This window comes from Canis lupus, chromosome 15 (genome assembly GCF_011100685.1).
Source record: "Canis lupus familiaris isolate Mischka breed German Shepherd chromosome 15, alternate assembly UU_Cfam_GSD_1.0, whole genome shotgun sequence".
NCBI lineage: Eukaryota > Metazoa > Chordata > Mammalia > Carnivora > Canidae > Canis > Canis lupus.
The window spans coordinates 26,723,148-26,749,933 of record NC_049236.1 but is presented as its reverse complement, the minus strand read 5'-3'; the positions used below and the strand labels follow the sequence as shown (position 1 = coordinate 26,749,933).

General features: G+C 35.8%; 1 protein-coding gene across 5 annotated transcripts in view; it reads left to right on the top strand.

The window, feature by feature from the left end:
- The window catches only part of SLC6A15 (solute carrier family 6 member 15), a 45,300-nt gene extending 29,847 nt beyond the window's left edge, over positions 1–15,453 (top strand). For 4 of the 5 annotated variants that reach the window (XM_038558570.1, XM_038558569.1, XM_038558572.1 and 1 more), the window contains exons 7-12: positions 2,256–2,497; positions 2,599–2,791; positions 3,982–4,174; positions 6,722–6,881; positions 10,547–10,709; positions 12,001–13,367. In XM_038558570.1, the coding sequence (XP_038414498.1) occupies positions 2,256–2,497; positions 2,599–2,791; positions 3,982–4,174; positions 6,722–6,881; positions 10,547–10,709; positions 12,001–12,372 (1,323 nt within the window). In that variant the 3' untranslated portion in view covers positions 12,373–13,367. Of the gene's footprint in view, positions 1–2,255; positions 2,498–2,598; positions 2,792–3,981; positions 4,175–6,721; positions 6,882–10,546; positions 10,710–12,000; positions 13,368–15,346 lie in introns of those variants that run through there. The other variant, XM_038558573.1, reaches the window with a different exon arrangement.
- Positions 15,454–26,786: the final 11,333 nt, after the last annotated feature.

The window sequence follows — 26,786 nt, the reverse complement described above, 5'->3', positions numbered from 1 at the left end:
AGTGAATACCTAGTTAAGATTTATAGATTCCAGTTGCATTACAATTTAAATCAGCTTCAAATGGGCCATATTTACTGACCAAAAATATTAATCTTGTAATATTTTTAAAAAGATTTCTGAGAAAAAGATTCTGAGCTTCGAATAACAACCTTTGGTTTGAACTTCTTTATATAAGTTGGCAATTGCCCATGACAAAATTCTAAATATTTGATTTAAATAGAAATCTTGGAATTAAACTACTTTGATATGACATTTTTACTTGGCTCTGAATTTAAAACTGGCGTTATTGACATAAACAAGACGAGGAATCACTATTAAAATATAGCTAACTCTTCAGGTCACTTTTCATTGACTGTAGATAAAATTCTGTATTAGGTCACTGCAAGGTATGTCAGTTAATATAATAATGATTCGTTGTCAATTACTTTTTAATTTACGTTGTTCATCCCAGGAGAAAGTAAAGAGTACCAACTATTCCCAAAACAGTGAATGGAGATTTAGTTCTGGACTTGGAAGTAAACTGAATGTCTTTAGTAAATAGGCATTGCCTGCCATCTAGTGGGTAAAGTAGAGACAGATAGTCGGGTGTATTCATCTTCAGTGTTAATGACAGGATGATAATGTAGCAAAGATTAATAAACAATATGCACATTTTAATTAAATCTTAATAAATTATAGATCTGTATTTTTTAAATGTTTTTAAGATATTTATTTATTCATGAGAGATGAGAGAGAGAGAGAGAGAGAGAGAGAGGCAGAGACACAGGCAGAGGGAGAAGTAGGCTCCATGCAGGGAGCCTGAGGTGGGACTCAATCCCGGGTCTCCAGGATCATGCCCTGGGTCTAAGGCAGGTGCTAAACTGCTGAGCCACCCCAGTATCCCAATAAATTATAGATCTAATCACGATCTATAAGCTTCATCAGAATATTGTACCTATATCCTATTTTAATAGTAATAGCAAAAATTAATTGGACAATAAATCCTCATATTTGAGAAAATCTGCATTTTGGAATCTACTTTGGTTCATATTCCGACTCTTCCCAGAACTGCCATGTAACCTTAGTCAGGATACTTAACCTTTTTAAGATTCAGATAATAGCAAGCAATAAATTTCATGGATTGTCCTGAAGATTGAATGGCATAATCCATACAAAGTGCTTATCAATGTTCCTACCAATACAGTCCATGTATGTCAATAGTTATTGAGCTCTTAGGGTTTGGTAGGGAATATGACAGAGTGGTATATGCCTTGTTACTCCCATCTTCGGTCGAAGAAGCTGAAACCTAGGGAGGGCAGCCACTTACTCTAGATTGCACTATTTTTGGATTATTAAATGGCAAAATCAGGGTCTGAAACTGACTGTGGAACTCATGTTCTTAGCCACATTTGACGTTGCTCCCAATGAAGGCAATTTCATTGCAATAGTAAAAGGAGATAAAATACCAACTTAAACACTGTTATTATTGAAATCAAATTTAACTCTTTATTGACATCTGTGTCAGATATGGCTAATATTAATTGTTCCGTTTAAAAGATTTGATTAAAAATAAATAAATAAAAGATTTGATTATACACAGTGATAATTGTCCCAGAAGCATAGCAGAGTTACTTGAAATAGATGTTCAGCACAGGTTCAGAACTTTAGAATATTGGCTCTGAAAGGGTCTCTGAGACGATGTAGTTGAATTGCTTCAATTTTCAGAGAGGCTTTCAGGAAACTTTTGAAAGAAATACATATGTAAATATGCAAAGTACAAATAGTCAACTCTCCGAAGTTTATAATCTGCTTATTATCTGCCCTATTAGACTACCACAAGAAGACACAAAACTCAAGGTATTAGTTAAATCATTAGACTATGTTGGTAGTTAATTTATTTTGCTTTGTAAAGAAAACAAAGACTTAGGTAAGAGATGATTGAAGATAGTTAATTTCAAATACTCCTTTTGATTTGTCTTAAAAATAACCTAAAAATTTCTGTAATGTAGAAATGTAGAAAATGTAGAAAATCTCTATGTGAGTAAAATCTCCATCTACACACTTGATTGTCTATGGTTTTTCTTATTCATATTTCTTGTTTCACTGCTAAGTGAAAACTTTGTTATTCTACTAAGAACAGATTATTCCTCCAGTTTAAATAACCTTTGGGCGCATAAATATCATTATGATGTATTTAAATAATAGAACTAATTCCATGTAGATTATTCTGAAATACTATTTTGCAGCTGACTTCTCTTATGTTTAATTTTAAACAGCTTGAAATGATGATGGAGCCCAGGGTCTGGAGAGAAGCTGCTACTCAGGTGTTCTTTGCCTTAGGTCTGGGATTTGGTGGTGTCATCGCCTTTTCAAGTTACAACAAAAGAGACAACAACTGCCACTTTGATGCTGTCCTGGTGTCCTTCGTTAATTTTTTTACATCTGTCCTGGCAACACTAGTGGTGTTTGCAGTTCTGGGCTTTAAAGCAAATGTTATAAATGAGAAATGCATAACAGAGTATGGATATTAATTTCCTTTAACTTTTGATGACATAATTATATACAAAGTATACCCCCAAACCCAAAAGTCTTCATTCATCATGTTGTTCTATTTTTCAGAAACTCGAAAATTATCATAAAACTTTTGAAAATGGGCAACATTAGTCAGGATATTATTCCTCATCATATCAACCTTTCAGCTGTTACTGCAGAAGATTATCGTTTAGTTTATGATATCATTCAAAAAGTGAAAGAAGAAGAATTTCCTGCTCTTCATCTCAATTCCTGTAAAATTGAAGATGAACTAAATAAAGTGAGTAGGCTCTGTTTAAGCAATACAGTAATTATCATTCAGTGAAATTTGCATTATCTGTAAGACTTCTTTTAGGAAAATGACCCTTAAAATGCCAGCAGAAGATTATGCTCTTTCAAAACTCACATTTTTTATTTCGGAGAACATACTTTCTTTTTTTCTAAGTTTTTATCTTAGTTGTTAACTTGTAGAATTTAGGGAATGAAACAAACAAGCAAAGGGAAAAAAATAAGACAGAGAGAAATCCAAAGAACATACTTTTTAAAATTACATAGGTTTGCTTTACTTTAAAAAGCAATCTCATTGATTAAGCCACAAAAATTAAAACTATGGGGGATGGGATCCCTGGGTGGCTCAGTGGTTTGGCACCTGCCTTTGGCCCAGGGAGTGATCTTGGAGTCCTGGGATCAAGTCCCACGTCGGGCTCCCTGCATGGAGCCTGCTTCTCCCTCTGCCTGTGTCTCTCCCTCTCTCTCTCTCTCTCTCTGTGTCTCATGAATAAATAAATAAAATCTTAAAAAAATTAAAACTATGAATATAAATTGACTTTCATCATAGAAAATGAAATTAGATACTTTTCCCGGTATAATATTTAATACAAAATTTGAATTATGACTGTCATTTATTTATTGCATGATTGTTTGGACACATAATTGATATTTAGCCATTTATGTTTAACAAGTCATGATTAAGTCCTTTCCTTTAGCTACTGTCATTTATTTTAAGAAACATGAAACATGTGAATATTAATAAGTATCATTGTGTTTGTTGCCCTTCCCTGTATTGCCAAAAAAGGAAAATGTAATGGAGAATTTGACCATTAATCCCTCTCAGTAAGATAGCTAACACTACACATGAGACTAAACATAAAGAATGATGTGCAGGAAGTTCTGGATGGAGCCATCATTTACATAAAAATCTTGAGCTCTGTAAAGAAAGATTTAATTACTAAGTTACCCTTAAAAGTTTTTGCTTTTGCTTTTTTCCTTTTTTAATTCTGGCCTGTTGTTTTTATGAGGTAACACAATCAACTTTTGTTTAGAGGCAGTTTCTTAGGAGACAGCATGATATCAGCCTATTTCCAGAAACCCCCAAGCATTATTCAGTTTTCCCTCCCCTATGTAACTGATATATTTAGCCATCCGGTAATATTGCTCAGTACTAATGTTGCTAATTTATGTATTTTACAGGCAGTTCAGGGAACTGGCTTAGCTTTCATTGCCTTTACAGAAGCAATGACACATTTCCCTGCATCCCCCTTCTGGTCAGTGATGTTCTTCTTCATGCTGGTAAACCTAGGGATTGGCAGCATGTTTGGGACCATTGAAGGGATCATCACACCCATTGTGGACACTTTCAAAGCGAGGAAAGAAATTCTTACTGGTGAGTTTTTAAGTGTTTGTCTTTTCATTGAACTGGCACAGGCCATTTTACTCTTGGTGAGAGGTCAGAGTTGGAAATAGGAAAGTGTTTTATTAATGCCCATTCATGAATATGTGTTATTATTATTTGTTATTTTATTTATATGTTTATATACAATGCAAATGATAGATTTAATGTAGATTATACTATTAGTGATTACTTATTATATTACTTTTTATTAATAATAGTATCACTATCATGAATTACTGGCACTAGAATAAAGTCATAGAATGTTCATGTATAATTTTTAAGTGAGACAAGTAATTATTTTTAAAAGTTGAGATCCAGTATTCCTTTTCCAAAAAAGTGCATAGTTGAAATTGATAAACCTAAATTCAGTTCATATAAAATATCTCTTGTAGCCTGCTAGTAGTTAATACCTCTGAGTAGGAAAGAAAATAAAATAATTTGTCAATATTGATGGTTATTAATAAGTAAAGTCTGTAAGCAATTTTTAAAGTACGAGTTTTGTACTGCATCATCTTTGCATTTGAAGGATTTAAAGGATGTAAGAGAAATTATAAGAGATACAGGAGATACAGAAGAGCTTTGTCTCCAAAAATAATAGTACCAGTAACTAAAACCAAGTTGGGCACATAAGACTTACACCATGTAATATACTGATAGATAACATAGTACCCTAATAGCATCTTAACATGTTACAAGAATCAAGAAGCTGCAAGGTTCACCTAAATATATACTGGAACTATCAGTGAAAGAGATGGCAGTTGAATTGGAAAGGGAAAAGGTCTTCTAGGGGTCAGAGGATAGCTTTAGTAATAGCTCTTTTTTTTTCTTTTTTTTAGTAATAGCTTTAGCTTAGCATATATAAACAGAGATAAAGGGAATAGTTAAGGAAGCCAGACAGACCAGAGTCCAGACCAGAGTCCAACAGTGTTTTAAGTAATGCAAAAACAAATTGGAAAAAAATATGATATTGAATGCTGGGCAATAATATATAAGCTCCTCAAAGTTCTTTTTTTTTTTTTTTTTTTTTGCTCTGGAAGATTAGTAATAGCTTGTGTGTAAATAATTCTCAAATATGTATCTTTATCGCTCACTGCTCTGTTAAGTTTGTGTGTATGTATGTAAAACAGTTTCAAAAGTTTGTTAAATACTTTCGTCTCAACATCCTCAACTCAGCTGAACCTAAATGAGAAACTTCCTTATCATCTCCCACAAGGCAGCCTCTTCTTCTGAAGTTTCTATTCCGTTCAAGGCTATCAATATCCTTCTTGATGCGTGTACTAAATAACATCTTTGTTGCTTTCCTCATGCTTGCCCCATGTCTAAACCCTTCTGTAGTAAGAGGGCTTGAAAAATTAAGGGAAAAGCAACAGTGTAGAAGGAAAAACACACAGGGTATTATTTGGTGAACCCACTGGAGAACCTGTTTGGTGCCGCGCAGAGGGGAATGTCCTCTGTTTTTCCGTTACCTGTCTTTCGGGATCATACCTATATTTAAAGTCATATTTCACCTTGATGAACTGTTCCTCCATCATCTTTGCCAGATGTGCTTTTGTCTTCTCTGACAGTATGGTAGGACTTAGATAAGTAAATTACTTATGATCTTTTCCAATCAAATCTGCAGCACCTACAATACGCTTTCTTCATATTTACTATGTAACATGGTGGAAGTTGGTGCTCTGCTACTTCCATCCTGAGACTCTGAGTACTGCATACTGTGACAAGCATTTAAATATTTCCATATGTGATAGGCCCCAAGTAAAGTTACTTTGCCTTCCCTACATTATATGTTGACATATACTATTCACTTATGTGTGATGTAACTCACACTACTAGTTTAAGAGGTGGAGGAGATGACTTCACTTAACCCATGCTTAGTGGAGATTGTCAGGGAACCCCCATGTGAGTGAACCCAAGGATGTTGTTTTCTCCCCTCCTGAACTGAAGTACCTGCTTTACTACTCTTTTTTTAAAAAGATTTTATTTATTTATTTATGAGAGAAGAGAGAGAGAGAGAGGCAGAGGGAAAAGCAGGCTCCATGCAGGGAGCACGATGTGGGACTTGATCCCGGGACTCCAGGATCACGCCCTGGGCCAAAGGCAGGTGCTAAACCACTGAGCCACCCAGGGATCCCCTCTGCTTTACCACTTTTACTCACCTCTGCTAACAGGTGGTTGAGGAATAGAACACAGTCATCTTTTGTATTTGACAACATCTCAACTGAAGTGCGTGAGAGAATAGAGTCTAACATAAATATAGGAATATTATATGGATTCCAGAAATCTCTTTAAGCTTGTACATTAACAGTAGCTGGTCAAAAGTTACTGTCTACAGTGATTCATATTAAATCTGGGGCTAAGTCCAAGTCACTAACTGCCCATGTATCATATTCCAAAGTATCAGGAAAAGTGTTGCCTCTTTTTATCATTGACAGGTTATAAAAGTGAAGACAACATTGTTTGAATGTAAGAATTCATAATTAAATTTAAAAGACTTGACTGAATAAAAGCTTAGTTTTTGAATCTATTTCTTTTGTACAGTTGTCTGTTGTCTTCTGGCATTTTGTATTGGCCTGATATTTGTGCAACGCTCTGGAAATTACTTCGTTACAATGTTTGATGATTATTCTGCTACGCTGCCTCTGCTAATTATAGTTATTTTGGAGAATATTGCTGTATCCTTTGTTTATGGCATAGATAAGTAAGTATATTTGCTTTTATGCATTCATTTTTCAACTCTATTTTGGAAAAAACAATTGTCAATGTCTATTTCATCTATATGCGGAGGGAAATGAGTAGAGGGAAAAATTCTTTGCAGCAAAGTCAGATCTTTTGCAGGCTCTTCTTCATTCAGTCCTTTTAATAAAGTATAGTCTCCTATTAGGTGATTAGCTAGAATTGTGTAGGCAGTAAGATAATCTAGGATTCTGGAGCTTTGATTTAATCCTAGTTATCAAATAGTAACTGCCAGGATCTGGGGAGTAGTGGCTATGGTCCAAAACCTTGTTATTTTAGGTTATTATTGCCCACATTTCACATTTCTCAGGCTTATGAGACATCACCGGACCAGCTCATCACCTACCTGGGCGGAGGCAAACCTGGGGTCCATAGCTGTCTCTGCTGAGCTTTAAAGCCTATCTTCCCAATTACTTTACTAATCTGTTTTGTGGGAGGAATTTTATTTTACTATGCTACATAATGCCTTATTTTATTATGCTACATAATGTCCTAAGTAGCAGGTCAGTTTTGGAAAATGATATATCTTGCTCTGGAGGCGTATGTGGCATTTGCTCTGCACAAACTTCATATTCATGCGGAGTCACTATTTGAATTGCTAGACGCCTAAGCCTCTAGATTATATGCCTGCTAGATGTGGAAAGTATATATACTTGGCATGAAATGAGGCATTAACGTAATCTCAGAAGAAAAAGGTTACCGGAGGTTTTGTACAATATTTTTTTAAAGTTGTTGTCTTTAGCTAACATATGGACTTCAGCAAGCTTATTAGAGGTCTGTGTAAAGTAGGGGTGAGTATGTTGCACGAAGACCAGAGTGCTCTTAAACAATGTAGGGAATATTATTGGCCTTGAAAGAGTTTCATGACAATGCTTAGAGAATGTTTTTATTAGTGTTAAACCCTCCAGGTAAGGAAGGGCGGGGGACCTACTTTTAATAATCATCTACTATATGTCAATAGTAGTGATAGCTGTCTGGCATGCATTAAATAAAATAAAAATAAAATACCCTGTGGTAACTAATATTATCCATATTACAGGTGGAAAATTGGCCTTACTTGAACAGGAGAATCAGTATATTAGCTATAGAGCCAGGACTGTTATTTAGACCTTAAATGCAAAATTAGCTTTCTCTATACTCTACCCCCAACTCCTAACTTGCACTGTGTTGGAATAGGATATCATTATTGGGCTGATCTTTGGATCGATAAGATCATAATTTCGACTTCCATTTATATAGTTTGTCATTTACAATAGGCATAGTACAAAATTCTCTTTTTAGTAGTTAGTGTCCCTAAATAATAATAGTTAATAACAGCAGGAGAAATGATACCATGACTAATAGTAGTCATTAACCTGATATCTATTAAATTTCTACTATATGTGCACCTGTTAAATTCCTACTGTATGTGAGGTAGTGTGCTCTGCATACATTGCCCACGAGCCTAACAATAACCTTCTAAGATAGAAATCTCTTTCTTAAAAATGCCAAAAAATGCTCTGCCATCTTTTAGTGTATATCTTAGTGTCTAAAAATGCAGGAAAATTCATTTCAATGGAATGTGGTTAAATCTTTGGGAAAAAAATTTTTTTAAAAGGAAAGGAGCAGAATAAATCCCTATAGACAACAAAAGCATACAAGCAAAATAGATGAAAAACTAACTACATTTCAAAATGAGTTGAAATAAATTTTCCAAAAAGAAAAAGAATAGCATTTATCAGTTGTTTAAAAATCAAGAAATATGATAATTACAGAAAAGGAAGATTTGAAAACAGGTAGTAGAACTCAGGAAGTAATTGTGAATAATAATATTCAGAAATGATGATCAAATTAAAAAGAACACAAAAGCAATAAGCACCATATCTAGTTCTACAAGAATTAGAAGGAATACTTTTTTTTAAAATCAGGAAGAAATAACAAAGGAGCTAAGGAAAAGAATAGGGACAAGTATTAAACAAAGATGACTCCACATGTGTAATGTGTACAATAAAGTCCTCTAAAAGCAGTGGCCAGAATAATACTAAACCTGTAATTCAAGAAACTTGCCTAAAATAAGAGACAACCTAAATGTTGAAGGGGCACATGATATATTTAGAAAAATAGACATAATGGCCAAAACAGGATATAGTCTAGGCTCTTACTTTAAGACAAAAAACAAACAAACAAAAGAAGAAGAAGAAAAAGAAAGCCATCTGGGCAAAAACAATAACCAACAAGCCAGTCAAAGTTGTTTATAAGAGAAAAATCTGATAGTCAACAAATTTCCTGTAACAATATTATGAGTTAAAATATTTACAATCTCAAGGAAGGAAAACCTAAGCCACAAATTTTTATTTTATTTTATTTTATTTTATTTTATTTTATTTTATTTTATTTTATTTTATTTTATTTATTTATTTATTTATTTATTTATTTATTTATTTATTTATTTATAAAGATTTTACTGTTTATTCATCACACACACACACACACACACACACACACAGGCAGAGACACAGGCAGAGGGAGAAGCAGGCTTCACGCAGGGAGCCCGACGTGGGACTCGATCCTAGGACTCTAGGATCACACCCTGAGCTGAAGGCAGACGCTCAACCGCTGAGCCACCCAGGCGTCCAAGCCACAGATTTTTTTTTTTTTTTTTTTGCCACAGATTTTTTAAACCAGTAAAACGCACATTCAAGTATAGTGACTATATAGCCAATTATGAACAAGAACTTAGGGAATATAGTTACTGTGATCTCTCTTTGAAGAATCTACTAGATAACCATCTTAACACAAACAAAACTCTACAGAAACATTGGTACGAGCACTGCTGGGTGAGCGTAAATTATCGCTAGATAAATGTCAAGGGATGTAGACTACTATGTGATGATTATATGCTTTGACAGTTTAACATCATATACCTAACAGGGTGAACTCTATTTCACATAAATGATACCGTGATAACCTTACTTAAAACAACAACCCAAGTCTAATGGTTACCAGGTCTAAGTGGTAATTTATAGGAAATAAGAGGATCAGTTACACGTGTGAAGCAACACTGTGTAGATGCAATCAGCAAAATCCAGACTGTGAGATTACTATGAGATAGAGCGTCCAGCTGATTGAACAAAAAATTGGAAGAAATAAAAAGAAGTAGGAAGAACCTGGAGAAGAAAAATGGGTTTGAGAAACACATCAGCCAGTTGCAATGTGTGGACCTTCTTTCAATTCAGACTATGAAAAGAAGTGAAAGATTAGGTTATATAATTAGGTTAGATTATGTGAAAGATTAGGTTATATAAACACTGATTGGCTATTGGATGATATTAAATATTGCTAAGTAAAAAAAGAGATCAGGAATTTTTAATGTATTGCAGATAATGTATTTATAGAATAGAAAGTCATCAATGAGGACTTTTCAGGAATTGGTTTAAGAGGGCCTTTGCTAAAAAAAAAATAGAGGGCTTTTGCTACACAAAATATAAATGTTTCTAATTAATAAGTCATCCCCCAATACAATTTTTGATTCAGCATAAAATATCACAGGGTATCATAGCTAAACCTTTGTCAAACTGTTGATATAATGCACCTTTTTAAAATATAGGAATATTAACGTGAGGCATATTTAAATGCTTTCTTTTTATTTAGGTTTATGGAAGACCTGAAGGACATGCTGGGCTTTGCTCCCAACAGATATTACTACTATATGTGGAAATACATTTCTCCCCTGATGCTATTTTCACTGCTAATGGCGAGCGTTGTGAATATGGGCTTAAGTCCCCCTGGCTATAATGCATGGGTTGAAGAGAAGGTAAAATACACATTAAGGAAATTAGATGAAAAATATATGTAAAACATTATTTTAGGGGTTTTTGTCTTTTGCTTTCTTCACAGTGTATTTTGCTGTTTAGTGAATGATGTTGTTTCTATGCCAGGATCTTGAGATTTGTCTTTTGTTTGGCCCCAAACATGTATGGTTTTGTTACACATTGTAGGTTTTTTTAAAACCCGAGAAATGCTGACTTGGTCCTCACTAAAGTATCTGTGTTTATGTCACCATAGGTGACCCAATAATTATGGGGCCTTTGATTCTAGAAAACGTATTGCCCAAACCTCCAGGAATATTTTTATATAAATGTATCATATCATATCCCAGATACTGTGTAACAAGAAAATATGAATTAGCCATTGAAGATATAATCGAAATAAATATTGAAGGAAAGTTTTGTTATCAGCGCTTTATATTAGCAATGGCTGTTTCACTGTCTGTTTTCAAGGTGCATTAGCCACATAACAATAAAGATACATGTTGATTGTCATAAAATCAGAAGGCTTGTTTTTCAGAGCTACCTCTGACCTTTAACTATCCCGTGGTCAATACTCTATATAACAACAACTAAGTTCATGACTGGGGCATTCACAAGTCTGTGAACCCTTACTAATACCCTTGGGGCCAGAGGTGCTTTAAAACTTAGATTTTCAGATTTTATTTTTAGTTTTTTTTAAAAGATTTTTATTCATGAGAGACACAGAGAGAGGCAGAGAAGCAGGCTCTATACAGGGAGCCCAACATGGGACTGGATCCTGGGTCTCCAGGATCAGGCCCTGGGCTGAAGGTGGCGCTAAACCGCTGGGCCACCCGGGTTGCCCAGATTTTCAGATTTTAGAAAGGCAGTGTGGCACATGTAACTTAACGACTGAGAGTAATGCTGATTTATTATTTCTCAGGGTTCTGCAGGTGAGCTGCATGGTTCTTCTCTAGGGCTTACCTGAGCTAACTCATACAGTTGATTAAACTTGAAGAGCTGGTCTCTCTATGTAATCTTTCATTCTTGGCTTCTTTCTAGCATAATGGACTCAGGGCAGCATCCTAAGAAACAGGCAGAAATTGCAAGGCCAGTAAAGCATAGCCTTGGAAGTTGATTGATGTCACTTCCACACCATTTTGTTGGTCAAAGCATGTCACAAGACTCTTTGCCTACAGACCTGAGAAAAATGCAGTTGTTTTTTTTTTTTTTTCACATACTTGCAAGAAGATTATCAATGATGATTTTTTTTTTTTTTTTTTTTTTTTTTTTTTTTTTTTTTTTTGGCTTTCACAGGCATCTGAAGAATTTCTAAGCTATCCAACATGGGGACTGGTTGTCTGTATCTTGCTGATGGTCCTGGCAATACTGCCCATCCCAGCTGTCTTTATCATTCGTCGCTGCAACGTGATAGACAATAGTTCTGGTAATTTAGCATCTGTGACCTATAAGAGAGGAAGGGTTCTGAAAGAGCCTGTAAACTTAGAGGGAGATGACGCAAGCCTCATTCATGGAAAGATATCCAGCGAGATGTCATCTCCAAGTTTTGGTAAAAATATTTATCGAAAACAGAGTGGATCACCAACTCTGGACACTGCTCCCAATGGACGATATGGAATCGGGTACTTGATGGCAGACATGCCAGATATGCCAGAATCTGACTTGTAGCTGGGAGGAAAACATCAGTGGGTTCCAGTTGGTTCATTTTTATCAATGAACATTGGCTCTACTAAGAGAAGCATTAGGCTTCATTTATCAGAGGGCGATCTCAGGTGTTCCTTGGCTGTGATCTTTAATCCTTAAGTATATGTAACTTCAACTAGAGCATTCCTTCGGATTCTTTGGTTTACATTTGCGCAGAAAGGAGTTACAGACAAAGCCGATAGTGACTGAGGTCCATGTGTGTCAGAATTTTTAAAAATACTTTTGGTGTTTTTTTCAAACATTTCTAACTCAAAACAAAACAAAAAACAGATGTTACCTCAGTTTCTGATAATTTCTGGTTTAATAGTATTGGCAATCCAAGAATGGTATGATTTAAAATTTATAAGTTTGCCTTCAGGGTAATGCCCAGTATTACAATGAGCAGTTCTGTAAGTTGGTGCCTCTAAGCACATTTCCATGAATATATTGCGTCGGTAGGCTGTACTTATTTTGGTAGCACTGATACCTTCTTAGGCAATTAACTGAAGAAAACTGCAAAATATTTTCTTATGTAATGGCTGTATAGAGCAATAGTATCAAAGAATAAGGAGGCACTAATGCTGGATGACAGTTTAGATTTAGAGGTGACTGGGGATCATGTGTGTGACGGTTGTATATTTTGTGTAAAATATATGTGTGAAAATGATCTAAGAACGAGTCACTCAGCACTCTCAAGAATTATGCAGATTCTGCATTTTCCTATGCCGTGTGCCTAAAAACCTACTTGATATTTATTGTGGTTTCAAGATTACTCATAGTATATTTATATATACTTGCAATGTATATAGATGTATATTATACATCTACGTACTGATTTGAAAACTTGAAGCAAGATGGCATTTTATTTCATATCTTTCTGTTTTGCTTCTGTTTTATGCAAATATAAATCCTTTTTTAAGTGATTGTTAAGATTGTATGGCATTACATTTTAAGCTGCAAATAAATGAAGTTAAACATGATGCTTGTTCTCCATACTGATTTTTCTTGAACTGGATTATCCTGCATTTCAGTCAGCGCTTAGGCATTTCGTAATACTTAATCCTTGCATTCCAAGAGGGATTCATAGGTTGATTAATAGAGTTACCCCACTTCAGAGACAAAGGAAAAATAGTGTACTATGGTTAAATGGCGTCCTAATGTAGTCTCATGATTCTTGAAAAAGTAATCTCCTAGGAGACCATGGGTGCAGTTGACTGTTTGCGGGGTCAGTACTGTCTCCGAAGTGTGAGAAATTATGATTACTTTTTTTAATGAAACTGTTGCATCTCTGAAAGTGGATAAAGTATAGCTCCACTGAGTGCCATCTCACTAAAAGGCTTCTATTAATAACTGTTTTGCTGCTATCTTAGTCATGTTTAAATAATCGCAATGAATACAACAGCAAAATGGGGTAGGTAGTACAAACACCAGACCCATCAATGTCTTTTTGGCCCAATATGTTTGGTCTGCTAGACCTATGTTATCAGACTGCCTCACAGCATTTAAAATATAATTCCACTGGTGACTAAAACTTGTGATTTTTGTTTTTACACACTCATTAATATTATATTTTATATCACTTTAAAATTTAAAAATATTCATTGGCAGGCAATATATGTACATTTTACAGAACTCAAAATTTTTAACAATGCAATATAGAGTAAACTTCCCTCCCAACACTTCTCCTAGCCACCCAGTTCCATCCTTAAAGGCAGCCACCATTACCGGTTTCTTATGTATCCTTTTGGAGATGCTCTATGCATACACATCTAGTGTTCTGCCTTCTGGATCTTACTTATTTCTATGAATAGTTTATTCTGGACAGTGTTTCATGTGAAGGCACATCTGCCTCATTATTTCAGAAGTTGAAGGAATATATCTTAGTTTTGGGTTGAAGCAATATTTTTATAGGCTTCCCCAATATTGAGAAGTTTGTAGCAAACACTGACTTTGCTGGCCTGTAGCTATCACGACTATGCACTGTCAGATGGCACCATCCCTCTTTGCCCACTCTCTTGCCATGGCGTCTTAATCTACAGATTGGATACCTGCCTTCCAATGGTGAATAGATGTCCTCCCTTCTATTTACACAGTAAAGTGCAGGGATGCTGTACGATGGAAGGGAATCCAAACTGTTTCTAGTACCCTCACTTGGCAGATGAGGCAACTAGACAGTGAAAAGAACAGGATGGCCTCTCCTTTCTGCTTCTTTTATTCAGTCAGTTCTTCAGCTGTTAGTGTATTTACGCATTTGCTTCCCTTTCACTGAGCATCTCTTCACCAAGAATCTACCCTGTTCTTAGTACTAAGCCAAAGCACTATTGTAATTAGTGTGAACTATCCATTTTTTACTCTGTTTTCTTCTCTTTGTCAGGGAGACCCCTTTCCTGCTCTTTCCCAGATGTGTAGTATTTAATCAGTAAACAGTAGTGCATGTGAGCTATACCTGTTTTCGTAGTACTTTTACACCACTTTTGTAAACTCTGGCCTAAATTGTACCTGGATATAACACCGTCAAGTATTGTCTACCCTCAAATGGAAAGAAGGCTGGGGAGTGTGAAAGTAGGGCTAACAGAGTATTCACAGTGGGTAAAAGGGAAGAAGTACTTGGTATTAGGTGTTAGAATCATAAGGAGGAAGTCTAGCAGTTTGGTGCAATGAAATCATGGGATGTAATCTTATGAAAGTATTTTTTGCATTTCCATGTGTTTATGTGTATGTGCATTTTTTAAAAGAAGAAGGTACTTTCATTATTGAATTTTTAGTTGGGCAAGTGATCCCAGAAAACTTAAGATTAAGAGGTAAAGTGTTTCTTAACTATAATTATGCTTTAGAGTTACTTGTGACCTTTTTAGAGACATATTTCTGACCTATTAAATGTGAATTCTTTTAGGATTGGATGCAGGACATGACTGGCTTTTTTTTTTTTAAACTTATTCTAATGTGCATTCTTGGTTAGGAACCGTGGGTATGAAGGAGATGAAAAGGACAAGTAAATGTGAATTCTAATTGTCTTCAATCAAGCAGAATGAAAATGAAGATGCTATAACTGTGATAACTGGAGAGGAAAATAATTTAGGTGGATAGAAGTTGGAAATCATAATCTAAAAAATGCTTTGAAGAGTAAAATATTTCTCCTTTGAATTTATTCTGGTCACTGTTGCCTGAACACTCCCCCCAAAGATCCATATCTATGTTCATTGTATATGAATTAAATCAATACCAATTATATGGATTTTCCCATAAATGTTAGTTGTAAATCTCTTGAGCCGTAAAGTTTTGATGGAAAACACATAAAACTCTAGAAAACTATTGGAAATATTAAAGATAACACTTTCCATAAGCTAGTCATTACTGAGCATAGCATATTTTACTTTCATAACTAACACTGAAATAAAGTGTTTCATATGTTGTTTTGCCTCAAATGACTGACTTTAAAATTGGCTTATTGTCTCCTTATTTGGCCATATGTTCGCATCTAAAACACTGCCTAGAGAATGCCTATCATGCAAAGGTAAGAAGAGAAAAAAAGGCTGGGACGATATCTTGTCCTGAATTCAATGACCTTTGGATTCTGCTATTGCTTTAACACACCTGTCATTCTCAAAATCATCCTCAGAATACACACAGAGACCACCACCATGACCATCAATAACAACAACAACAACAAAAAAAACCGACTTGATTTAAAAAAAATATTTTTTTGAAAGAGCGAGAGGGAGAGGGAACAAGCACAAGTGGGGCAGAGATGGGGTGTATGTAGAGGCAGAAGGAGAAGCAGACTTTCTGCTGAGTAGGGAGTCCCATGTGGGACTCTATCCCAGGACCCTGGAATTATGACCTGAGCCAAAAGCAGATGCTTAACTGACTGAGCCACCCACGTACTTCCAAAAACACCTGATTTATACGAATAGCAAAAAACAAGCCCTGTGGTACCCATGCAATGCTGCGTGTGGTGCCATGTAAATACAAAGAACCCTGTAGATTAATAGTGGTATCCAGCTGCTATTCTTTCTCCCCATTTGCCTCTTCAGAATATATTCATATGTTGTATAGGAAGGAAGATCACAATTTTAGAAGAGAGTGGCATTTATGTGTCTGAGAATACAATTTTCTTGAGAAAAAGCCATTAAATAGTTGCAAAAATATGTCATTTTACTGTTCTTTAAAGGGATGCTTATACAAAGCAAAAAAGCAGAACACAGTACTTTAATGTACGCCAATTTGAAAAGATTGAGTAAAGCTTAACATGGTAGCAATGTGGCATTCATTTGATCTGCTTATCACTGGCGTTCACCCACATTATTGACCAGGTCAACAGAATTCATGCATGCAGGTGCCTGGCCTATATTCATTTTCCCTAGAAAAACAGCATCTCTGTTTTGTCAGGATTATGCTTTTTTCCCTCTTCATTTTAAAGTTTTACTTTAATTTGAATAAATATTAAAAGGATCAATCTGAAAACACTTGGGGTCAGTTAAGTCAATATCTGGCACAATTGAACAAAGAAGACACCCTGTCCGAGCAAGAGGGGATCTGGATGGCCCCCTGTCTCTCTGCTTAACTAATCAAATCGAAGTTTATTCATTATATAGTTTTTATTTTTTTACTTTTTCCTTATATAGTTTTTAAATACAATTTTTTGGTACAACCAACCATTCAGTTCAGCGTTTTATAAATAATCATATGAGGGTGAATCATCTCAAACCTTTTTTTCTGGGTTGCTGTATGAAGTAATGCAATATCGATGCAGACGACCAAACTAACCAACCAGTCATTTCAAATAAGAACCTCTAATCCCTATTTCCTTAGCCAAGTGAGGTCACTGATAAACTGAATTCTAAGACTTAGATTCAATAGAATTAAGTCTAATTATTTACATAATGCACTTTATCATGATGTGGAATTTATGATCTATTTTATGTTTTTACTATTTAACTTGTAACTCATAATCATTAAAAATAGAGGGCATTTTCTCATCCAAAACTCACTCTTAATTTTTTCCCACTTCTTTTTTTTTATTTTTATTTTTTTAATAATAAATTTATTTTTTATTGGTGTTCAATTTTTTTCCCACTTCTTGATAAAATATTTATATTCAAACGAATCCCAATCCAAACAAGCAGATTAAGCTGCCTTCCTCTTGAATTTTTACAGATAAATTACAATAGGAAAAGAGCACACCCCTTTTGCCATCACTTTATGGTTAATTTACCTTCTGTATTGTTTTAGAAAACACAGTAGTCTATATCCTAAACTTGAATTTTTCAGTTTTTAGGTTTTTGCATTTCTAACTGTTCCAAATAAGGCTTTTTAAAACTGATTCTCTATTTTTAGGCAGAGTAAGCAAAAACGCCTTTAGAATGGGAGAGACAGAAGCATCACATTTTTTTTTTTTGTATTCTTATCACAAAAGTAAACTTTCTAATGCAGATAGTGCTGACAATCGCTAGTTCAGAGATTTTGCCACTATTAAATGAAAAAGTACCTGGAATTTCACAAGTAGTTAGTCTCAGGGGAATTGAATGCCTGTGTATGATTAAGGCACAAGCGTTTCTTCATTATGATCAAATAATTTCAGGGAATGTCAAGGGCATAAAGGAAGTTCTTGTAATGGGGAGAAAATATTTTTGGCACGAAACAGTCCCGTTTCTGAATAAAAACAATGCTGATAATTATTTGACAACAGTCTGAAAAGAGTTCTGAATCTCTGTCTTTACATCACTGTCTCAGTCATCAGAGAGGAAAGTAATTGATCTGTGAATGAGTCTTTGTCTTTTAATAGGGGGGAAAAAAAAGTATCGCCTATGTGATATCATTAAAGAAAGAGAATCAGCCGCTCTGGTCTGTTCAGAGAAAGCAGGGAGATATTTCCAGCAGAAGAGCTTCCTGGTGTGCCCTAGATGAATGAACAGGCTGTAGGACTTCCCTTGCTCTTCCCAGGCGGTGACGCTCGCCACTGATCAGCCAGGCATGGCAGCCGTGTCTGCTTTTATTGATTAACTTTCAAGGCTGACTTGGAGCCTTGTGCTGTCCAGGTTTCAGATTTGTCCAGCTGGTTCCACACAAAGGAAATACTGGGAGCTGTCGCATTAGAATGTAGCCCCAACAGCAGCCCCGTCTTAAAACCTTGCATGGCAACTAATTGCAAGCAGGGTTATTGACTAGCATGGCCTATGGAAATTCTGGAAGCAGCTCCCACATGTCACTCATGTTTTATGAAGCACAACATTTCTTAGGTAATGTGGATTGGAAAGTCTAGAGACTCAGCTACTGAAAATTAGAGTTCAAAATGTTGAAAGAGAGAAGGGCTAACATTCCAGGTAAGAGCTCTGATATGGAGGCCTGGGCAACTAGGTATAGAGGACTTACCTATTGCATCCCTTTATGAACACCACTTAAGCGGGGTATTTACAGGTATTCATTGACTTACAAAAGGGCTACATCCTAATAAACTGGTTGTGAGTTGAAAATGTCATGTCAAAAATGTATCTAACCCCCTCAACATCATAGGCAGGCCCAGCCCTACTGACACTGCTCAGAACACTTACATTAGCCTACAGTTGGGCAAAATCATCTAACACAGTCTACTTTATAATAAAGTATTGAATGTCTTGTGTAGTTTACTGAACACTGAAAGTGAAAAACAGCATGGCTGTAGGCGTACAGAGTGGTTGTGGGTGGTTGTTTACCCCCATGATCATGTGGCTGCCCACTGCCTAGCATCGCAGGGACAACATGATGTCATACATCACTAGCCTGGAAAAAGCTCAAAAGTAGAAGTACGGTTTCTACTGAATGCATACGGCTTTTGCATCATCATAAAGTCAAACCATCATAATTTGAACCCACATAAGTCAAACCATCATTAAGCCAGGGACAATCTGTACTGTTTTCACTGAGCCTTAAAGCCAACCAGGTTTTCCTCAGGTCTTTCCTCCTACTTGTCAAGTTTGCAGCTCTACTGTCCTTCCTGCTCTCTTCTATCCTCTTTTCCTTAACACTTACCCATCAGTCAGGGAATAAATAATTAGAAAAGTTTTAGATTTATTTATTTATTTATTTATTTATTTATTTATTTATTTATTTATTTATTTAGTAAGTTTTAGGCTTCAGCTCCACTCCCAGGAGCAGCTATCGTTTGTTAGCAAATACAGTATTTTTTTTTTTTTTTAAGTAGTCTCCATGCCCAGCTCAGAGCGCAACGTGGGGCTAAACTCATGATCCTAAGATCAAGACCTGAGCTGAGACCAAGAATTCGGTGCTTAGCTGACTGAGCCACTCAGGTGCCCTTACCAGCAAGTACAGTCTTATTTAGCATTTTAAGATTTTACTTATTTATTCACGAGAAACACACAGAGAGGCAGAGACATAGGCAGAGGGAAAAGCAGGCTTGAGCCTGATGTGGGACTGGATCCTGGAACTCCCAGGATCGTTCCCTGAGCTGAAGGCAGATGCTTAGCCACTGAGCCACCCAAATGTCCTGCAAGGACAGTCTTCAATCAGTTCACACCTTTAATCCACAGTGTCTGGGAGGCAGTAGATAGGACTTCTTTTCAACTCCACTGCCACCCCCTTCTATCCAACTAAAGGAGCTTCCCTTTTTTTTTTTTTCTGTTTTTAGGTTGAGTAACATTTTGTTAAAAAATGAATTCCAAGTTTACAAGAGGCTATATGCAAATTATATACATAATAAGAGAGAACACTTTGGTCCTGGAGTCAGATTTATTTTTTTTCTTATCACCAGTTCTACTACTTATTACTACATAACTCCACAACTCATCAAGCCAATCTGCACTTAGGTTCCCTTATCTTTAAAGTGGGATTGATAATAGTATCTACCACATGTAGTTATGAAAATTAAAGACGATAATGAGATGCAATGTGCAGCACAGTTGCTGGCCCAGATGAAGCAATCATTATATTCAGGCATTCTTCAAAGGCTGAAGATGATCCTTACGAACTTGAGGCTTTTGAGAATCCCTAAAAATCAAGCCATATATTAAGTATTTCCCTATTTTTCCTGTGTGTAATACTAGTCTTGAGATGCCAAGGCAAATTAAGCCTGTTTGTTTAGACATGGCCAACGCATTACATACTTCTGTTCCACTCCAAATACATTTCCCAAGCCTATGCCATGTGTAAATGCAGCCACATTGGAGATACAGGGTAAATTATAAGATCCAACCAATGAATGCAGAGCTGGAGATGGAAGATGTGGCCTAAAAATTGAGTCAGAATCTAAAAAATTGGGAGCTAAGTATCAAAGGGAAAAATGATGTGTGAGGGATCAACATTTTGTGAGTGGGGATACCAAAATCCCCTTCAAACAGGAGTAGCAATGGTTTTTTTCTGTTGGCTTAAAACCAGATCAGTGCCAACCCTCCCTGCCTTCTTTCAGCATAAATACAGCCAGATGACAGATACACGTATGGAGAGCAAGATGGATGGTGGAGGTGACAGACTCAGATACTTCAAGTTAAACAAATTTTATAATCTAGAGAGCAAGAGGGAATGTTAGGGACTGGACTACATGTCTAAATTGATTCAAAATGGTAGTTAAAAAGCAGACAAACAAGGATTCAGATGTGATAATGAAATACCACGTGTCTGGGGGCCAGATTCTTCACACAGCCTGCCAGTTTATCACCACACTCATGCACAATATCTCATCTGTGTCCAGCTAAACTCTTGAGAATCATCTGGCCAGGGAATATTTCTTCAAACACTATTATCTTGGCAAGCTAAGAAGACACTAGACTTATGAAACCTTACAAGTGCTTGGATAATTGCATTTCCCTAAATAGCCATATAGAAAATTCAGGGAGGGGAAAATACTCTGTGAAAATGGCTTGCAAAATATAATGATGGCTTTCTCTCCCAAGGCAGCTGCCTATCACTTGGTGAATTCTGTAGTGCTCTGTTGGGCTCCTGGTATGAAGGCTGCATGAAGGAAGAAGTAGGAGGGAGAATATATTCATTTTCCAGAGCTGCCAAAACAAAGTACCACAGACGAGGTGGCTTAGAGTAACAGAAATGCATTCTCTCACAGATCTGGAAGCTCCAACTCTGAAGGTTCTAGAGAAGAGTCTGTCCCATGCCTTTTCCTTGGTTCTGGTGGTGTTGGGCAATGCTGGGTGCTCCTGGACAAAGATGCATCACTGTAATATCTGTCTTCTCCATCACATGGTGTTCCCCCTTAATACGTCTCTGTATCTTCTCTTCCTATAAGAACACCAGTCCTATTGGATTAGGGCCCACCCTGATTCAGGAAGACCTCCTCTTAATTTGATTTGATCTTTGAAAACCTTATTTCTAAATAAGGTCACATTTATAGGCGCCAGGGGTTAGTACTTCAACATATATTTTTGGGAGACGCAATTTAACCCACCACAGAGAAGGTTGAGCTGTGTTCATTTATGTTCAGCTTCCCTGGTGAAATATAAATCTAACACTGTTATGAGTAATAATAGAATATAGATTTTACTGTTTTCCTTCATATTTCTGGAGGAAAATTCAGAAAACTGAAACAGTTAACTGTGTATTTCTGGTCTGATCACTCTCTCAAAAATCCTTCTAAGGCCCTATATTTCTTTTAGGATAAATTACAAACTGCTTCAGATGGTAGATCTGATTTTTCATAAGTTTCTTTCTTACCACCGGCTCATCTTTTTCCTAGCACGTTCCACACCCCACTCATATACGATCACTATATTTATGCTTCTTTGAATGTTCTAAATTCCTTCTAGCCCATTCCTTTGCACATATTGTTGTATGTGTCCAGATTGCTCTCCATTCCTCCCCATTCCTCCCTTTGTCTTTGGCTAGAATCTACATATCTTTCAGTTCTCAGTTTAGAAAACATTTTCCTTTGTGGATTTGTTTGCCCTGTTTATGTACTCTGCTTACCCTTGGAACAGCGCTCATGACATTATATTCAAATATTCTGTTTCCCACATTAGCTTCTAAATTCCCCAAGGTTAGATGTTTGTTTTATTCAAAATTATATTTCCTGGAGTCACATAGTGTTTGGCACAGACTCAACAGGCACATTTTTTTTTTCTTTTTAAAGGAAAGAGGAATAGGAGAGAAGTAGACATTGAAAGAGGAAGAAGCATTAGAGGAGAATAAACATATATCTGAATGCCCACACTCTTATTAAATAGGATCAACTAGTTGACCCATTCAATTTGTTCAAACTCATTAAAATGATCTAAACAGAGATGAGCTGACAATCTCTGGGTTCTTTTCAGGGATCATTGATAAATGTATCAGATCTTTATATAACTTATCTCAATCATAGAGAACCAGTAGAGTTTTGGAGTTCAACACAGGGAACAAGTGTGCCAGGGTTTAAATGCCAGCTCTGCTACTTAGTACCCAAGTGACCTTGAGTAATTCACATCTCCTTACCTCCTTTTCCTCACCTGTAAATTAGGGATGATAATGAGTGATAGTGAGTTATATATTTAGGAATGCTTTGTATCTAGAACAATGCATATCAAAAAGTACGCAGTGATAATTATTACTTTCAACATTTTCTTATTTTATCTAGTTTTTCCACCTGGATGGCTAGTAAGCAATCTTAACCAGCCAGCGTCTAAACATTAAAATAAGTATTTTCAGCCACCCTCAGAATTAGATGGGGAAATATTATACTTCAGTTTTCCATTAAATATAATACTATAATTCTGATACAAATTCGAAGGACACTTTGTGAAAAGGAAATTTGTAGAAATTTGACATTGATTAGTTCAAGGGGGAAAAATTATACAAATAAAGTTTTTAAAATGTGTTGTGGCCAGGAAATTAATAAACTAAATGAATAGAATAGAGCATAATGAATTGAATCATATTTTAAAAATATTTTTTATTTCTACTTCAAAAGAGTAAAATCACTGGCTGTCATTCAAGTATATTCCATAAGAGGGCAGTAGCACATTTCCATATCAATAGGTTTTCAAATATTTTCATTCATATTATGTCCAAGTAAATTGACAGTAATAATTGGTGCTTTTGAAGGTGTATATTTATGTAAAAATCTTACCTTTTATGGGTTAAAGCTTTATATTTTGTACCTCTTTTACCTTGTAAATTTAAAAGAAAAAAATTTAATTCTATGTAAAAATAAAACCTTTTTAAAAATGTAAAAAGATTAACAAATGGATTCTTAAAAACAAAATACAAATAAACAATAATTAAAAATCTTGTTTTCCTAAATAAAAGCAAATCATCAAGAAAATTGACATAATGTATTGATATCCCAATAACAATTCTGGGTGTTAATAAATATTTGGAAAACACTTTTTAAAGGTAAAATATAAGAAAAAGAGTTTATTTACTTAATGTGTGTGTATTAGTGTGTAGAATGCCATGAATCATTGAAAATAAATAGTACCTCTTTGTAATAGATAGCCTAGCAAAATAAACTTATTCACATTATTTTGTATAATGTGCTGACAGGTATGTAGCATTGATGTAGATTTATAAATTTATAATGCTTCTTTAATAGCTAGTTTAGTGGTAGCTGTGTAGGATATGATTTGGGGGTTACATATTCTTGAAGAACACAAATCTGGAGTGTTAATGCTAATATTAAGAAGAATTGAACTTGGTGTTAGTAACAATACTACCCAAAATATATTGCAGCAACAAAAACTAACATTTTTTGACTAAGAGCTTGCTACATGCCACATAAAGCTCACAGCAGTATTTTATATTTCTGATCTCATTTATTTTTCACGATGTCTATATGAATTAGCCATCTTAATGCTATGATCACCGTTTTATAATTGTGGATTAAAATCTGTTGCCCAAGTTCACAATACAGGTAAGTGTTAGAACCAGGTCTCCAGGAGCCTGAGACTTTAACCAGTTCTCTGGAATAAAGCATCAGAGATTTGGCACATTTTTTTTTTTAAATAAGAGATTATGAAAACTAGATAGGTGACCTTTTTATACTTTTACTGATGACCAGTGTGTCCCTGTGTGAAAAGGATGGTGGCATTTGAGTTAAGACCTAAGAATGATACTGAAGTGGTTAAAAGACATGGTGAGATTCCCTCCTTCTTTCTCTCCCCGCCCCACGTCGCCCCCCCCCCCCGCCCCATTTCCCTTTCATAGACATTGAGCTTATGCCAAGCCTGCTGGAGGATTGGTAAATACAATATAAGGAGGAGGAGAAAATAAGCTTATAAATACAGGATAATGGGAATAAAGTTCCATGCTATTAAAAATGAAGTTACCAGCATAGAAAGGGAGGCTGGAATTGTAGGTAGCAGTGTGAAGTGAGGATTTAAAAAAATACATTGTAGAGAAGTAGGTGTAGAAATAGTTTTAGATGCATATATGTATATATACACATATATATGTATGTGCACATATATGTGCATGTGTGTATATACACATGAATTTCCCAATAGTCTCCACTGACCAGCCAATGAATAATGATGTTCCAATTGAAAAGAGCACAACTAGCACCCAGACCCTGGTTTATAAATACTATTCTCCATTAAAATGAACCAGAGGATCTTGAAGAAGTGGCTGATTCCAAGGATTGAGCAGGGCAAAAGCAAGATGAGCTCAGGACAACATGTTGGGCTAGGAACAGGAGGTGCTCCAAGAATGATGTAGATGAGTCAGAAGGATACAGCAATCCCTTTGAAGAGGCTTCCAGTGACCAGATAGTGGAGAATTTGAGTGTCAAAACAAATATCAATAGTAATAATTGTCAACATTTTGAGTAACACAGAAATTCAAATTGCATATATACAAAAAAATTATGTATTAAATTGAAGAGACAAGTTTTTTTTTTTTTTTTAAGATTTTATTTATTTATTCGTGAGAGAGAGAGAGGCAGAGACACAGGCAGAGGGAGAAGCAGGCTCCATGCAGGGAGCCCGACGTGGGACTCGATCCTGGGACTCCAGGATCACACCCTGAGCTGAAGGCAGGCGCTAAACCACTGAGCCACCCAGGGATCCCCAACAAGTTCTTTAAGTAGAATGCTAACTACTATGTGTGAAAGGAATGCTGGAATTGGAGCATCAGCATTTGGCAATCATACAAATAATTCATATGAGAATCATAAATAGATACAAACATTAATGAGGAATGAGATATTTATAGAATCTCAAAGCACTCTTCTACAAAATAATTAAAGTTATTATTAATAAATACATTAAGTAATGAACTCTATAATGGAGAAATCTGTCACTATCTGAACCAAATTGTAAAAGCTAGCATCATCAGGAATACAATTGGCCATGGTGTACTTTCTAATACAATGTATTAAGGAGAACACAAATCAATATAAAACATTGTACGAAGTAGCTGGCCTGCATTCATTAAACCTGTCAAAGACATGAAATACAAGGAGAGCCTGAGGAACTGTTCCAGATTTGGAGAGTCTAATGAGACATGTCCATTAAGTATATCATAACATTCTGGATTGGATCTCAGTCCTTTACAGTGTATTAGTAGGATAATCAGTGAAATTTGAATGGGGTTTGTGAATTAGATGGTAATATTTAATCAATTTTAGTCAATGGTAATTTCCCGATTGTAATGACTTTACTATGCTTATGAAAGCGAGTGCTCTAATCTACAGAAAAAGGCATAAGGAAGCTCTTAATACTATCCAGCAACTTTTATGTAAATTTGAAATTACTTCAAAAGAAAAAGTAAACAAAAACAACAACAACAAAAACCCACCAAAAACCACTAGGAAATAATTTACCAGGGAGGAAGAAAAGCAAATGCCAGACACTAGAGCAGAGAAGGGAGGTAAAGACAGGAGGGCAGGATGGCCGAGTGTGCTGAGGGAAAGCATGTGGTATGTACCAGGTAAGGCTCGGCAATTATGCAGAAGTTCTGTCTTGCAAGACTATGCTGGACAGAGGCATTTGGGTTTTATCATAAAAGAAAGACGAAGCCCTGAAAGTGTATCATAGGTAATTGTCATGATCTGATTTGTGTTTTAAAACCATACTCTGTGCTGAGTGTGAATTGGGTTGTTGATGGCAGGGTGGGAGGAGAAGTGTAGAAGCAGGAGTAAGGAGGCAGGTCTGTGGGAGATGATGATTGTCTACCCTATGTGACTGTAAGGTTGACGAAAAAGGAGTAGATTTTAGGTTAATATTTTGGATTTGGAAGCTACAGCTACAGGCTCATCTATTGAATGGAAGGATTAAGAATGACCCTAGGGTTCTCTGTAAAATAGGGAGCATGTAAATTACACTCTTTGGTAGGTCTCAAAGTACGTGCATAGCCTAGGGTCTTGCATACAGGAAATATTCCTGTGTGTTTCATATGTTTACTGATAATTTTATATCACTTGAAAATAATCAGAAAGGTAGACGTAATTATAGAATAATGCCTCAATAGCAAATGTTTTATGA